General features: G+C 40.5%; 1 protein-coding gene across 9 annotated transcripts in view; it reads left to right on the top strand.

Annotated features, from left to right (window-relative positions):
- nedd4l (NEDD4 like E3 ubiquitin protein ligase) overlaps positions 1 to 17,193 on the top strand; it is a 43,181-nt gene that overhangs the window by 17,563 nt on the left and 8,425 nt on the right. For 3 of the 9 annotated variants that reach the window (XM_051412444.1, XM_051412443.1, XM_051412435.1), the window contains 13 exons: positions 2,171 to 2,221; positions 3,758 to 3,819; positions 4,199 to 4,301; positions 5,301 to 5,455; positions 5,901 to 6,036; positions 6,148 to 6,336; positions 6,529 to 6,606; positions 9,067 to 9,126; positions 10,193 to 10,330; positions 11,351 to 11,542; positions 13,895 to 14,092; positions 14,869 to 14,946; positions 16,781 to 16,835. In XM_051412444.1, coding sequence (XP_051268404.1) covers positions 2,171 to 2,221; positions 3,758 to 3,819; positions 4,199 to 4,301; positions 5,301 to 5,455; positions 5,901 to 6,036; positions 6,148 to 6,336; positions 6,529 to 6,606; positions 9,067 to 9,126; positions 10,193 to 10,330; positions 11,351 to 11,542; positions 13,895 to 14,092; positions 14,869 to 14,946; positions 16,781 to 16,835 — 1,495 coding nt within the window. Of the gene's footprint in view, positions 1 to 1,428; positions 1,465 to 2,170; positions 2,222 to 3,757; positions 3,820 to 4,198; positions 4,302 to 5,300; positions 5,456 to 5,900; positions 6,037 to 6,147; positions 6,337 to 6,528; positions 6,607 to 9,066; positions 9,127 to 10,192; positions 10,331 to 11,350; positions 11,543 to 13,894; positions 14,093 to 14,868; positions 14,947 to 16,780; positions 16,836 to 17,193 lie in introns of all 9 variants that reach the window. The other 6 variants (XM_051412442.1, XM_051412441.1, XM_051412436.1 and 3 more) reach the window with 5 other exon arrangements.

The raw sequence follows: 17,193 nt of genomic DNA, 5'->3' as shown, positions 1-17,193 counted from the left end.
TACCCACAGCTTAAAATGCTTGTTATTGTTGAGGACAGAAAAAAACAGCCGCATGTCCCAGGAGTATGTGTCCCATGGGATACTGCCATTGCCACTGAATGTTTTACAGGTTAGCTACACTATTTGCTATAGGTTCAAGCATGTTAGAAAATGAGATTTCCAGGTGAATATTAAATCTCATAGTGACTCATCAGTGCTGAAAGTTTTGGCAGGTTTGCAAGATTAATTGTAATTCTAAACTTTATTTATAAAGCTCTTTTCAAAACAAAGTTACGATGTGTTTCCAAAATTCACATTGTAGGTTCCAGAACAACACAGGAAAAGAGTGTCATATGATACTGTCGTACTTATTCTGCGGTCCAGGTTTGTTTTGTTGCTCTCTCCTAGTTCAGATTAAGCTTACTTGGGAGTTATGCAAACAATAAATTAACTGTGTAGTTGGTTTTGGAAATGAAAGCAGACACTGCTGTAACTTACACAGTAGTGACTCTGGCTTTTCCAAGAAGAAATTGTTTAGTGAGTGAGTGAGTGAGTGAGTGAGTGAGTGAGTGAGTGAGTGAGTGAGTGAGTGTGTGTGTGTGTGTAGGTGTGTGACAGTGTAGGTGTGTAAGTGAAAGAGAGAGAGAGGGAGTACACATGCATTCACGAGTGTCTGTTTACGTGCCTGTGCATTAATAACTCAGTGTTTTCATGTGACTCATTTGTAACCTTTCACCATTGAATTCCAGGCCTGATAACTGTGGTGGTAGCCCAGTGCACTCACTTCCCAACACTGCTTTTATTTTTTCCCTCTGATGAACAGAATAAACCTGTTTGATTGCTGTATATCTTAACCTTGTATCAGTGTGAAAAACTGGGACTCGGCCAGCATAGTTGTAAGATATTACCAACCGTGCTGGTGTACAATTGCTAAAGGCTTAGGTTTTTGTTGTTTTTACTAGATTACTTGACTTACTGACACCCCAAAGCTGTGCACATTTCCTCCAAAACTATTCTTTTCTGACTCAAATTTAAAAAGGGACCACAATATCATTAGAAGTTCAGTTGGAAATCGTTCCTATAACTCAATATTGAATTTTTATGACTGTGCTACTTTTGTGCAGCAGTGGAGCAACTTTTACAGATGCCACAACATTTCTTCTGTTAAAACCTCAAGAATGAAATTGAAGAAATTTCTTTAAAAGAAACCTTGTATGCAGTGCACAGAGACTGCCAGGTTGCTCTTTTACTCAGAGACTCTTCAGTTGACAACAGTGGGTTAATTTTTGTTTTTTTGTTGACCCATTAAGTCTCCCACAACCCACACGTGGATCATAACTCAAACTGAAAAACAGTATCACATATTGTTTCCTGTCAAACTAGTGTCTAAAACAAACATCATTGTTAGTTTAATGCCTGTTGTCTAAATCGGTTGTGTCCCACACACAGGCTTCTTCCAAGAATGGCCTTTTCCATCTCACACAGGTAATCACTGCTGGGGGCTGCTGTTTTGCAGCCCAATCATCCGTCAATCTCCCCCTTTTCCTCTGAGTCTGCATTCATTTCGACAAAAGGACGGACAAATCTACGGGCCTCTTTAATCTGAAACACAAACCTTCCCTAGTTCTCCCCTGTTGTTACTGCTGTCCTTCTCTCCCTCTGTCTGGCTGACTTGGCTTCAATCTGGTGGCGGTGGATGTTATTTTTCCTTGCTGGGCTCACGGGTTCTTCTCCTATGAAATGATACCAAAGGCCTGTCCAGAAATAAAAGCCTAGACTCAGCCTTTCTTCCTGGACACTTCTGGAAATCTGTGCCAATTGGCAGAGAAGATAAGCCACAACAAACTAGAGCAAATATTCTATGATCATTTCAGAAACATATGGAAGAAATTGCTCAAATGTAATTGCACTATACGGTTTTGCAACCATTTAAAATAACTACAGGTGTCCACAAAAAAGGTTAGCGGTTATTTCTGGACGGAGCTGTCCATGAAATTTAAATTGTTGTCTCTTTCACTCTGGTAAATACACACAAAATGGACTTTTGGGTGCATTAGGTTATTCACCTCGACATTGTGGTTTTTCCCCTCACTTCCCCTGCTGGAAATTTTGGTATTCTCAAAACACATTCAAAAACCTTCTGCGTCTAAAATGAAGCTGCTGAAGATGACCACCTTCTTTTCTTTTCTAGACCAGAGATGATTTCCTGGGACAAGTTGATGTTCCTCTCAGTCATTTGCCGGTGAGTTATTTGCGTGTATGTGTGTGTGTGTGTGTGTGTGTGTGTGTCTAGGCTGACTGTTATAACCCTATTTTGAATACTCAGCTGTTTCTTATCTTAGGTTTTGCTCCGCTTGATAAACCTCTGTGAAGGTCAGAAAAAGAGTGGCCTTTTCTTTTTTTGTGTCTGTCTTGAGTGTGAGAAAGTGCTAGCCACACAAGTACCGTGTCGTTGTGATCAAACCGCACACTGCTTGTTAGAAAAGAAAAGCTGTCTGTCTAGAATGTAAACAGAGGTGACTGTCCTGAGGGCGGACTGCTTCTCAATGGAAAAAGCTACGTTTGTCAAATTCACACACTCGCATGTACTCGCTTGGAAACTGTGGACTGCTGGGAGATAACAGCTTTTGTAAACAATAACATGCAGAACCAGTGTGCTGCTTGGCAGTTTTTACTGTTTAGGTTTCACGTGAACAGGACCTGAAACTCAAACAAAAAGACCTACAAATCATTCTAAAGCAGCACCTCCTCGACTTAGTTGAGAGCTGTGCTGCTGCTGCCGCTATGTCTAAGTTGTGAACCTTTTAAAAGCATATCAGTAAAATGTGTTGGGGTTAATTATTAATGTCCTATTTCACTCCCATAGGTCCAGGAAATTAGCAGCAGATAAAAGCCAAAACTGAGTCGTGTTGAGAGTTGAAGTCAGTGGATGGGATAGCCATTGAACCAATTGAGCAGAGCATGAATAAGAGACTGCAATGCTTGTATAGATGATCATCTGTGTCATATGTGTGTTTTCATTAGATTCATTTATTTTATGTATGACTGCATGTCGTAGGAATTGCAGTCTTATTCATAGTTACTGGACATTACTTTAGTCATCACCTTACTTTCTATAGCAGCTTCTTCTAAATACTCCTCTTTTACATTTCATTAATCAGGTCAGCCATGCTGAGTCATCTACAGCAATCTGGTAGTTAGATTTGCCTTTTGGAAGCTTCTGTTACTTCAACTTTTTCCACAGTTTCATGCACCAAAAAGCATGAAACCGAGGTGAAAGATTATGTACCTAGCCCTGTTTTACACTAGTCACACATAATATGTTGCTACTGGCTATTTACAGCAATGTTTTCATTTACAAATCTTCAATATCAATTCTTAATGTCCAAGATGTTGAGTACAGTTTGAGCCAAACAGCTTTGTCACATCTCATTATTATTGTTTTTTGACAAACACTTTCACTGAAGATTGTAATTTTTGTATGGAAACTGTCAGAATCAGTGATACGTTACAGAGCAGTATGTGGTGAGCAGCCAGTCTGGACTGGTTTGGCCCAGTTATAGAGCAGTGGGAGATTGCTGTGAATTACAAAAGACCTTTTTGCTGTTCAATATGTAACAGGATAGGCTCACTGTTGCATAATGATCCTGGGATGGCTGTGCAGAGGGTTCCAGGCGTGTTGCAAACTCATGACTCTGATATTTTGATACTCTAACATGTGTATTTGCTTTTGTATTCAATTGATTACGATCAACAAATGCCTCCTCTTAATTTGCAGACAGAGGACCCAGCTATGGAGCGTCCCTACACATTTAAAGACTTCCTCTTGCGCCCCAGAAGGTCAGTTTCTACCGGATCTAAATGTGTAACAGTATGTGGCAAATAAACAGTGAAATTAGATACAAGTAATGTATCTCAGGTTAAATTTTGTCTGGTATGCTCCCATTAGCAAGTGGAATAGACACTGACAGATTATTAAACCCAAAATGACCACTTTGCAGCACTATGTAGACTGGTTTCATGTCTTCAGTGAGCAGTTAAGTTCATGTGACGGTCAGTTGAACACTGAAGGTGAAAGACCATCTGGTGCTAATAGGCAGTTTGGAAACTCCCCTGTGTTTCTAAGCATTAACCTAATAGGGGCTATGAGGGTGCCGGCTACCTGGTTATGATGTGCTGCTTTCAACTGGGGCCAATTTTGCTGATGTTATCCTTCTAGTCACAAGTCCAGGGTGAAGGGTTACCTACGTCTGAAGATGGCCTATCTGCCCAAACTAGGGGGACCAGAGGAGGAGGCTGGAGAGATGAGGGAGGAGGCTGAGGTAAGGTCCTGGCCACTGTTGTTGCCAAGTTTGTTTTAACTGCTGACTTAGCATTACCTTAGGCATCCTTTTGACTGTCTTGTTCACAATAACCTGAAGCCAAAACCGGTTGTAGATTTATTCCTTCCACACAAGGAAAACACAGTTCTAAGCTTAAAGATAAAGGCCAGTTTCTCAATTTGGACCAATAGAAAATGTGAGAGTGGTTTTTGCTGAGAGTGAGAGGAGACAGGATGGCTCTTCTTTTTATTCTTTTCTGTAAGAATTCAGGCAGCAGCTTGCTGCCAGAGTCTGGTTTAAGTCTTTTCCAGGTCAGGGTAAGGAAAAACCATTTACAATACAGCCTGTTATTTGGAGAAATAGGAGCTTCTCCTTTTTTACTTTATGTGTGTTCTTGCATGTGTATGTATGAGTTTCTTGTGAAGTGCTAGAAAGGTGTTATACATTTTCAGAGAGTGAAAGACTTCAAAGAAAAGGTGACATTTAGCAGTGAAAGTACGGAAACTTCATTGCCACTCTAATCTCCCTTCACAAAAATCCCTCATTTTCACTCTCTAGATTTCTTTTTTTTTTTTTTACTTCTGTACTCTGATCTCCAAAAGGAAATGTATTATGCCAGCTCCACTGAGTTTTTTTCCGTAAGGAGAGAATTCAAATTCAACAACGCTGGAAGGGATATAGATGCCCATTAGCTCAGTCTCACATCTTGTGGTCGGAGATATCCCACCCAGCGAGTAACTTGTCAGACAAAAATAAATGCCAGTAAATGTAAACCAAAACATCTGAAACCACAACACAACATTCGTAGCCTCAACTGAATCCAACATCTTTGATGCATTTCCATGCTTGAATCCCCTCTTAAATCGGACCGGTTTGCTGATGTTCATGCGTGTCTGACAAGCTGTCAGCTCACTGGGATATCTGTGACCACAGGATCTTTGGCCTGAGCTACCAGTGAGTTACAACTTTATGTCAAGAAATCTGAACTTTCTCTTCCAGGGATGGGACGAGTCTGCAGACTCGGGCTCGCAGCGACCTCAGCAGCTGCTTCCCCCATTGCCCCCAGGCTGGGAAGAGAAGGTGGACAACCTGGGACGTACCTACTATGTCAACCACAACAAGCGCTCTACACAGTGGAAACGGCCCTCCAACGTGTATGCCCGATTTCTCTCCTCCGGTTTTTAGTTTTAATAAATATTTTTACATTAGTTCAATGAGAAAATGTTTGTTACCCAATACTTTTATATTTTGGTAAATTTGTCTATTGCCTTTTTTTCATTGAGAGTTAATTGAGAAGGTCTTCACATCTAACTCTTGACAGGAATGTGAATAAGTGTAGTTCTCAAAATGTCAAACTGTTCTTTTAATAAAACATGCAAGGGAGAAACAACAATAGCATGATAGACACATCAGCCACACATATAATGTATCCTCAACATTTACTCAAATTCATTCTTCCTCTGTTAGAATAAGCCAGTACACACTAGAATGATGGGAGGTGGCCGAAAGTGGATGTTTTTCTCTTCTTTTACTGTAATACTACCTTACATATTTTGTGACTTACTAACACTTTGCATGAAATTGCTTGTACTCCTTCAGGGATGTGATTTCGGAGACTGAGAGTGACAATCAACAGCGGCAGATCAACCAGGAAGCACACCGTGTTTTCCGTTCAAGACGCCACATCAGTGAAGACTTGGAGAATGAGCACTTGGAGCCCAGGGACCTGGACAATGTGAGAGAGAAGAATATACACATACGTAAAGCATACACATACCCAGCCACAGCTATACCAAGAGATAAAATATGATTATTGCTTCATGGCTGTGTCTGCTTGTTGCTGTAGTCCTGGGAGCTCATCACGGAAGAGGATCCTAACGACAGCATGACCCAGTCTCTACCTGGCCCCTCATCCGTCTTGACACCACAACACCCGCCGACACCCGTCACCCAGGAGTTCTCTGAAGATTTAAATTTGCGGCTGTCGCTCACTCCCGATACCAACGGCGAAGTGCCAGGTCCCAGCTCTGCTCTGGTGAGGCTTCAACAATGCAATTTGAAGTAGTCATAACCCACACTCCACATTTAAATGACTGAATGGTGCAGTTGTAGTTAGTCTCATTGATTACATTAGCAGTAATGTAAATAATTTTGTACATTGCAGTTGCAGGCAGTGCTAGCAATAAAGTTTTTCTTCTTTAACTCACTTACTTTTTTTTTTTAACAGGGCCAGATGTCAAACAGACTCCGATCCTCAAGTATGACGGATGGTGTCAGTGATCAGGCCCAGGCCCCTCCTCTTATGGTACATATTTCCAAACCCCCACATTTACCTCCATCCTGCTCTCTTTCTTCTTAGACTTCCTCCCTTTCCTTGTTGCGTTACTTAAGCAAAGTGAACATCCTTTTCTTTGTTCTCTGAATGCCTTAAGCAGCCAGGCATTGTTGTCTCATTTACCTCCTGTCTGTTGGCATGCATCAATGCTGCGGGTGTACAACATATCAAATCACCTTCTTTGCTCTTGCTTGGATTTCAGATTTTCACTTGTTCGTACTAGGCAGGTGTTGCTTCCTCGTCACCTTTTCCTTCCTGCTCTCTATTTGTCTTCGTTTTTACCGTTCTTCCTTTTTCTTCTTGGCTCTGTAGGACTACCACACCTCTTCCTCCCCCTCCTCTCCAACCACTACTCTCTGCTCTTTGTGATTCATTCGCAACTATGTATGATGTATTGTTGAAATGTCGGCAATACAGCTGTGTGCCAGCAGAATGACCTTTCCAGTAAAAACCATCGGCAATTAAGATTAAGGACAGCAGCACGTCAGATCAGACGCTCCCCAGAGATTTCAGAGTCATTGCATCAGTTGAGATTCAGCTCAGCAAACTGTAACAAGATCTGAGTCAGATGTTTGTCACATAGCTGAGTCACAGCAGTGAGCTTGGCTTTGTCAAGCCAAGGAAAAGAACAGGTGCTGATGTCAGCCTTTCCCTTGAATGACAAGTCTCTAAGGACTGGACAACAGTAGGCTCATTAAGAAGCCACCAGAGGAAACCATATGTTTGAGAAGTTTCCGATAATTGTGTCAGTGCGAGGACTGATGGGAGGTTGGTTACAGTCACACAATTCCTAATGATATTAAATGTGTATGTAGGTGGAGGGGTGCTGTATGTACCAACTAATGCATATGAGATTGCCTCTTGGATAAGTGTATCCTTCACTTCTGATTAGAAGTTTGTTAACCTTAATGGATAAGGCTGGAATGATTTTATAGTTTTCCTGTAATATAAAAAGACTATAACCAATAATTTGTTAGTCTGTCACTCTACAGTACTTTCAGGAATTCCTGACCACTGGTTCCCACTGAAGATGACAGTTTTATGGATCACAGATATATTGGTTTTATTAAAAAAAAGGTAGTTTTTAGCAAGCTTGACTCAAACAGGTGGAAAGTACATTTGTTTCGGACTATTTTTAACCACGTTTTGATACACATTTGGCGCTCCAGTGTGTATTTACGGAGCCAGCGCAAACATGAGGCTCATTGATGTGTTTTTAATAGTTTTTGAACGACGATGGATGCCTGCAGCACCAAGAAATAAGCTACTATATATCAGGCTTTTGCTACATGGACAATACTTGTTAGTATAATCAAGTAATTGTTGGTTTTGGTCTTGGGATTTATATAAAATGTTGTATAGAATATCACCATACTTATCTTTTAAATAGGAGATTTTTGGTTGATTTAAAATTTGTCAAAATGGCTAAATGCAGATCATGTGTGACCTGTGTGTATTGTTGCTTTCTTTTGAGGTTTTGACATTAGAAATAACAATTGAGATCGTTCTCTCTGCTGTTGTTATAAGGCTGTTTACCTTTATAGGGTTGGTAGTGCGATGCAACAGTAGTGTAGTAGTTGCTTACTGTCCAGGTTATATAGTTTAGAATAAGCAGAACAACATCCAGCACGTCTTAATGCACTGCTGGCTGAACTACACTGATACTGTCATCTTGCTTGTGGCATGTCTTTTGGATTTTTTGGTTGAAACTGCACTTTTTTGTGGGGGGGTTTTCCCACATTTGATCATTTTCTTCCAGTTCTTGTCAGAGACTCAAACACTTTTTGTGAACTTTATTTGAACTTCAGCACAGTAATTCACTTTCACTGCTGTACGATTTCCAGTACGCAGAGCTGTTTTCTCTTACTGGTGTTACTGTAGCTTTAATGTCATTTTCTACTTGGGTTGAGATTAAAGATGCTGCACTGGCTGGGGATTAAATTTACAGCCTAGAGAAAAGAATCTGTGTCTTCCCTCCTACAGGGAAATCCAAGCCTGATAACATCTACGGCTCAGACTGACTTTATTTTTCTCTTTGTCTTTATTAAAGTTGATTTACTTTACTCAAAAGTTACAGCACACTAAAATCACGTCAACTAATCACAACTACAGCTAATTCCAAATTAATTGTACTCCTTCCTGCTACCCATCAGCCTCACAGCTCGTATGCTTCAGTGGGTTTCCTCTCTTTTTTTCTTCAATCACAGCCACCACACTTTCCCACCATGGCCCTTAATCTCAAGAATCATCTCCCTTTCTGTCACTCCTCACCTCCTTTGAAAATTAATTCTCCCCGTTTTGTGCGTTCAGTTTTTCCTCACTCAACCTGCACTACTGCCCAAACACTCGCTTGCCCCATTCCTTCCACCCTGGAAATGAAAACATTAACATACTGTGAACTAAAGACCTTCCCCTGTTGTCTACCATCAGCAGGGTTCCCAGACCAGAAGAACAAGAGCTCAAACTGTCTCAGGTGGTGAGGAGTCTATGGTAATATCTCAGTTTATATACAGATTAAACCCTATCAGTTGTACACCTATTAGTTCCCAGACACCACATAGGATAGGCCACATGTGTCCTCACTAGTTTTGTGAATAATATTGATAAAAAAAATTAAAAAAAAACTTTTGATTGGTAATAAATTCCTCTTTATTTAGGTTTTTCGTTGGTGATGTTACAACATGCCGAAGAGCTTATTTAGATGAGCACTTGTCCCAAAGTTGTTGTAAATGTGGTATACGTGTGTGTCTCGACGTGTCACCCTGCTAGTAAATATTAAGTAATGCCACTGATAACAAGCCATAAAAGCATTATGCAATGTGGCCAACAGGGACCATCAAGTTTTTTTTGTCCCTGATCCAGATCTGAGTCCTTTAATAATGGGTATCCAACTCAATATTTATAATTACTTAAATGTTGATTAAAGTATGTATCTAAGACATAATTTTGCACACATTATTTTTCACAAGGTAATTGATCCAAAGACGGGCGGTCCTGGTAATATCTCTGATGTCCAATGTTCAAGGGTGCTATCTTTGCTCTGACATATCTTAAATATCACCACAATAATGTTGTGATTGTTTGGTTAACTATTTCAGTAATCTTTATTCTGCAAATGGTTAATAGGTCACTCAGCGAAGTAGTAATGATCCACTAGTTTTCCCCATGTGGTGTTTATTTTAGTACTCCGTGTTTCGTTGGGTTTTGTGTGGGAAGGTTCACATCATACACAATCACCTTCTTTTCCATTAGAAATCTTTTGTCATAATTGTACCTAAAATGTTTCTGTCACTGTGCTGCACAGAAATTAAATGGGAAGAGATTTTAAAGCTCTTGTGTAGTTCTTGATAGATTTTATGAAAAAATATGTGGTATGTTGGAATAACTTGACTTTATTGAAAACATCAGTTTCTATCCACTTGTATGGACAATAATTTTGACTCCCTTTCCGTGCAGAATGATTTTAAAATACTAAAAGATTCCCTCCACATGTCTACGCATATCCGCCTGTACTGATTAGTTGTCTTTGCTTTGCTCTCTCTCTACACTTGGCCAGTCTCCCTCGGCGACTGCTTACACCTTGACCACCCCTGGCCTGCCCCCTGGATGGGAGGAGAGGAAGGACGGCAAGGGAAGAACTTATTACGTCAACCATAACAACCGCACCACTACCTGGACTAGGCCAATTGTGCAGGTACAGAAGGCCTGAAGGCTGGCTGGACACTATGCATGGGACTGGATCTTACCCCGGCCCCTGTCATGGCCTAGGCCTGTGTTTCGGACCTCTTCCTCTATTCCCCCATGTGTTTCTCCTCTGTTTAGCCATAAAGAATGACGGAAAGAGACACAGCTTTGCAACCTCAGAGTCTCTTTTTCTGTCTTTCTCTCTGTCCGGTTTCCAATTCTTTCCAACTTTATTCTATGTCTTTCTTCTCTTGTCTAGCATTTTGTTTGGTACTCTGGATGCAGTGCAACTCTGTATTGGTCACGCCTTTCTAATCCCTGGCATGGAAGTGCAACCACCACTTTTCCCTCCCTTTTTCCCATTTCTGCCCTATTTTTTCCACTTGTCTTCCCCTGTCTTTCTGTCTGCAACTGAAGCAGCTCCACATTGTCTGAGCTCAGGGAGAGACTGCTACATGGGACTGGGTGTATGTTTAATGCTCATGTCTCTCCTCTTTGAAATCCACCCTTTCATTTCTGCTTTTATCCGAACGCTGCAGGTTATATTATACTTGTTCGTGTGTTGTCTGTCATCACATAGTCTTCTCCGATTCTCATCTGTTTTTGTTGTTACTCAGAAGGAGAGGATACTGCAAATGATTTGCATTGCAATTTCATAGCAATGCTTTGTCTTTGGTACATAGTTGTGGCCCATTGTAAATGTTGGTTTTCCCATTGTAGTAGCCACTTGGGTTAGGGTTGTAAGAAACACTAACTTTCATCTTTCCAGTACATTATGTTACTGATGCCAAACCTTTGTCCCATTATTAATAATTATATTTTAGGTGATATAAATGATTGTCTTCTTGGGCCTTTTTTTTTCTTTTGACATTTTAGGAACTCATTTCCTAGCTTGCATCCAGACCTTTCTGGTGGCAGCATCTCTGACCGCATGGCTAATGATGAGAACAAGTTTTGTTTTCGCAAAAACAGCATCGCTTGCCTTATTCGAAACCCCACCTAACCTTAAAAGTGCTATTGTCACTGACAGCTGACTGAAGACGGAGCCAGCACCTCAGCAGCAGCAACAGCGGCAGCGGCGTCAGGAGGAGCCTCGGCCCTGGCACCCGCATCAACCCCCTCCTCCTCTTCCACTGCCTCCAACAACCACCTCCATGAGCCCCAAGTCCGACGACCTCGTAGCCTCAGCTCCCCTACTGTCACCCTTTCCACCCCGTTGGAGGTGAGAATTAGCCACCTGTACCATCCCGCTCATACCCATATCCTTTTTCCTCTTTTCCTTCACCATTTTCCATCCCTTAGAAGAAATCATGACCCTCACCCATCTACATCCAGCCAATCCTCAGTTTCTTTCTTTGATATTCCACCATTCTAATGTTATCTTTCCTTCTTTCAGGGTGACTCTTTCTTGATGCTGCTTTTCTCTCTTTTCATCCTTGCCAACCTTATGGAAATGTTAATGTCATCATTTAGTCTTCTCTTCGTATGTCTTTTCATCTCACCATTGCAGATGATTTTCTTTCTTCACACTGTTCTTTTTTTTCATCTTCACTGGAGAATGAGCTGATGACTGAGCGCTAAAACATCTCTCCGTTAAACCATGATTAGTCACGTGAAATGGTCTGATCTTTACTCCTTCTTTGTTATTCATGATGACGAGTTTGTTGTGAACAATATACACTCTTGGCAAACAGTCAGCATTTCATTCTGCAATAACACTAACAGAATAAAGCTGGTGTGGTAATTTCAGTTAATGCTGGATGAATCCATTATTTTAATTGATCATGGGTCCCAAATGATTGTTGCAATTTGCTAAAATAACAAACCCTGGCACATCCAAATCAATGATATTGATCTTGCCAATTAGATATAATTAAATGCAGAGGCCCTTTTAGTATCAAGACTGCCAAACAAAGCACATAAAAACTTTGTTGGCTAGCATTTGAAGATTAATTCGTCAATTTAAAGAACATTAAATTTTTTAAACGTATCCCTATTTAATACTCTGTTTGTGTCGGACACAAGAATTGGATATTGTTTGTCTGGGGATATGAACTTCTACAGTCAACACTTACAAAGACAGGGACATCAGACAGTAGACATTAGCTGTTATTTAGCATTATTTATTAGCTGCAGTGTCTGATTCTTCAACAACATTTTTTTGAAAATATACAGATATATAAATACATTCAGGGCTAAGTCATGTACCTGCAGTTCTACTTTAACATCATCAGATATCTTAGTGAAAGTAAGCAGGCATCAGTGGAGGGCTTCTACTGTAAAGCAACTGCTGTACATTTGTAGTGTTTAACTCAACACATGTAGTGGACATAAAAAATAAAAACATTGTTGTAATCTGAATGTGAATTACCAGTAATGTAATATATGACTCTACAGGTAATACTTCAGATTTACACTTTTGTTTTTAGGGTGTGGCATTGTACAAATCCCACTACCACTATTTCATTGCATCTTTCGGATTTCTTTCTTTCACCGTGTATTTTTTGGAATGTTGTGTTATGTGTGTGAACATGCGCTTGTTCTGACATTTTAGAAAACCTTGGATTTACTCATGTAATGTCTGAGAACATTTCTCATTTATGCAATACATTTAACTTTAAACTTTAAAGTATGCAGTGCAGCTATAAATACACCACACAAACTTGGCTAATTAGGATCAGCACAGTGTATCTTAAAAGGGACGGTCTGTTTTTGACCTCCTACTGCATTTAATGGCTTTACTCTGGTGATGGTGCTATACCATGGGAACACTCCTGAAGGAGGTTTAATTAAGGTGTGTCTATGTGTTAACAAGGCATTGTGGAAGTAAAAGAAACACTCTCACTGCAGAATGTTGTAATTACAACTTCCAAAGGAGGTGGGAGGTCTGTGGATTAATTAATGCAGTCTTTACTCTCGTTAGAAATCAGATCAGTCAGTGATAATTGCTGCTAAAAGAATGATGTGATGTAAGAACACTCATTAGCATGAGAAACTTTACTCTGTTTAATGTTGCCTAAGAAACTTTTAAGGTGCCAGTAATGGTTGTTTTTCTGTAGATACAGTTTCTGGAATAGTGGTATTATGTTGGGATTAATTTCTCTTTAAGCCTTGACCAAGTTCTCCCATCTATTACCAAAAATAGATATATAAAGAGTTCTGGTAGTTTTTCGTTGGACTTTCACATTATCTTGTGAAAACCAGATAATGAACAATGAACCATTGTACCATTAAGCCCCCAGTGTCCAGGGAATCAGTAAAATCTGAAATCTGTACAATTTATCAAGCGTTGTGATGCGTTTTTCTGTTGTCATTTTGATTGATAACTTGACAGGCAGAGTATGCAACCTGGGTGCTAATGAGCTCTCTATTTGGTGATGTTTTTTCCTAGATCTTTTCTAATCTTATTCAGTTTTTTAACAGAATACCAAGGCAACACATGGAGCACTGATTGGGTTTCAAAGGATCAGTGTTGATTTGTTTCAGTCATCCATATTCAGTTTCAAATTTAATCCTTTAATTGTAGTCTAATGGGAGTGATAATCTTACACTTTTTTTTCGATTTGGGTTCCAGGGAGCCAACAACATCCAGGTGCGGAGGGCCGTAAAGGACACGTTCTCCAACCCGCAGTCTCCTCAGCCTTCCCCCTACAGCTCCCCCAAGTCACAGCACAAGACACAGCAGAGCTTCCTGCCCCCAGGCTGGGAGATGAGGATAGCCCCCAATGGACGGCCTTTCTTCATCGACCACAACAGCAGAACCACCACCTGGGTGAGCTAACACAACGTGGTAACAGGCTTGATTGTGCTTTAGGCTAAAAGAGGATTTTTGAAATATGAATAAAGGTTAATGCTTCATTTTACAAGACTGCAATTCCCCAACAGTTTCCAGTTTTTCCAGTTTCCATGATTGTATGTGGTAATAATTATATGGAGAGTAAGAGACAGTTCAATTCCAATTATATTTTTGTTTAACCTTAGGGCACAGCATGCAGCATATATGAAGATATATTAAGTTTCCAATTATAAATCGATAATGAATGAGCATTAACTTGGGTTTAAATTTCAGGGAAAATTCCTCTCAAACCAAACCGCTGTGTAGAAACTCAACTCAAACAACTAAACTGATATAACCGTTTTATACCACCCATTTTAATTATAATTATTACCAATTAACATAGTTCTTCACAGGAAACTTCTTAGGGCCCTGAATAAAGTGTTAGCAAATGATTGTATCAAATTGAAAGAGGTTATATTCTTTGTTTTACTAGGCACTAAAAATCTAGGGCAGTGGTTAGTGTCGACCTTCTAGGATCTTTTAGTGACATCTGCTGGTTTAAGTTAATTTCACATTTACTTCAGTCCTTATTAGGATCACTGAACTTTGGGAAGTTGTTATTTTAGGAAGTGGTGTTTTTTAATCCTTAAACCAGAGCAAATGTAAAATGCTGTTTTTACCGTTTAAAAAAATGTCTTCACCCTGTTTTGGAATTGTTCTTATGCATGTCTGTATCTCTTCCTTTTCTCCCTCCCTCTTTCGACAACCAGGAGGATCCCAGGTTGAAATATCCAGTCCATATGAGGAATAAGAACTCAATGGAGCCTGGCGACCTTGGTCCACTTCCTGTAAGTACAGTCACAACGAGACCAACGGCATATTTAACCTTTGGCCCACAAAGCACGTTAATAACAACCTCATCGATCCCAATAATTGATTAGCTTTGTTGACCTATTCGCAAGTGCTGTTAACAGAATATATAATGTGTTCTAAATCGGTCTATTTAGATTACCATAACTGTGTAACCAGTATCCTAAGAAGGTATTCATTCAGCTTGTTGTTCCATCAGTGACTTTTCATAATTTATTGTGGTCTTTGTCTGCATGTCAACTTAAAAAGTTTAAGTCAGTGGGCCATGTTTAAATTTGAACTGTGTAAATAAAGTGGCTTTTGCAGTAGAATATGAGACATGATCATGCGAACAGGCAGTTTTAGACATTTCCTTTTTAGTCCTGTTAGAAAAGAGGGAGAATGTAACTGGCGAGGATGAGAAAGCAGAGTCTGGGGGCTGTGACAATCCCTAATTAGGAGGTGGAGACTGTCTGTCACCTGCTCTATTATCTGTTTGACAAAGACAAACTCCAAACAAGTGGGCCAAACATTATCGTAGGTTGCCGTTGAATAATCAGAACTTCATGGGTTTGTACATCTCACAGGCTCGTGTGGTGTGTGCATGTGTTCTTTCTCTCTCCCTCTTTCTCTTTCTCTTTTCTCTCCGTTCTGGTGGATCTAATGTATGCTACTTCTTCTACACCTGGCCATGTCTGTTTGGCAGAACCTACCAGAGGAGGTTGGTTGGTGCCTCCCTCCCTCTGCCTGCCTTACCTACCTGTCTGGTTCTGGTCCGGTCTGGTCAAATGCCTGCAAGACAGCCTTGCGCTTTCTTTTTTGTTTTTGTTTTTGTTTTTTCCTCTCTCCCTCTCTCTTTCTATCTTTTCTCTTTCTCATGACCGGCATGGATGGACTGTACCTCTCCCCTCCTTTTCATCAGTATTTTTACACCACTTCCTCTCTCTGTACGCCTTCCCCGCACCACCATCCCTTCTGTTAACGATTTAACATTTGGAGCTCCCCCACCATTCTCCTGGGATCCCTCAGACTGTTCCATGTCTGTGTAACCGTATCAGTGTCTGAGGCACAGACAGACGAGTTGGGAAAATGGAACGAGGCAAGATGCTCTGGCCATTTTGTTAGTGAGTGAAGGAGAATGAACACAAGGGCTTGAGGGAGGAGGACAGGGCTGAATATGGGGCAGTGGGGAGGGATGGATGTTTCAAGAAAAACCAAAGGAGCAATAAGTATGTTAGAGGAAGGAACTGGCTGTATGGCTGCATGTGTTTATCAGCTTTTCAATCTGATCTCTTCACTCATCAGTAGCAGCATACTTAGAAACACGCATAGGTACACCCTGTTTGACGTATTGTCAGACTCTGTCCCTTTTCCCACCCCTTTACTCTCGATCTACTGTAATTTTTTTAATTGCCTGACTGCTGGTGCCGTACGAGTGTGTGTGTGTGTGTGGCCTGTGACACTGTACTGAGTGTTCACTGTGTCAGTGGTGGTGTACTGGTTTGAACTAGTAGTGGTGATTTTACCTTTTTAATGTCGTGGTCGTATCCCTGCCTTGCTGCTGTCTCGGACATGACTCAAATAGGAGAAAAAATCCTTTCAGTTCCTTTGTGATGTGTTTGATTGAGTTTGCCTCCCCTGCAGTGCTGGGCTGTCAGTGTTTGGACCATTTAATGGTCAGTCAAATTCAATCAAACACAAATTAAAAAAGGAAAAAAAAAAGCGGATGGATTTAAATTACTATTTGAGCATGGTTTCTTTAATAGTGCTGTCTAATGGTGACTGTGTGCTTTTTCTCACTCTTGCTGTCTTTTTTTTATGCTCCTTTTCTAGCCTGGATGGGAAGAAAGAGTTCACTCAGACGGACGTACCTTCTACATTGACCACAGTAAGACAACCCTGTTTTACCACTTTCTGTCTCTTCCGTGCTTGTATTTGGTCATGTGTGTCTTTATCTCTTGAGTTACTTTTTATAGTGTGCAGTGGGTGCAGTGCAGCCACAGATTTTTCAGTGTCAGAGACAGCAAAGCACCTCATCCATTACAGCAGAAACAGGAGTTGACAGGTCATGCTGTCTAAAATCTATTGCGTGATGACCTGATGGAGTGCAACAGCATTACTAAACTAAACTGAAAGATATATGGACATAAGAGTGGGAATTTGAACCATTATTAATTAATCTGTTGATTATTTCTTGGATAAACAGAGTAATTGTATAGGCTATAAAATGTTAGAAAATGGTAAAA

Source organism: Dicentrarchus labrax, unplaced genomic scaffold (genome assembly GCF_905237075.1).
Source record: "Dicentrarchus labrax unplaced genomic scaffold, dlabrax2021, whole genome shotgun sequence".
Classification (NCBI taxonomy): Eukaryota; Metazoa; Chordata; class Actinopteri; family Moronidae; genus Dicentrarchus; species Dicentrarchus labrax.
Note: the sequence above shows the minus strand (reverse complement) of the source record. Positions and strands in the feature narration are given on the sequence as shown.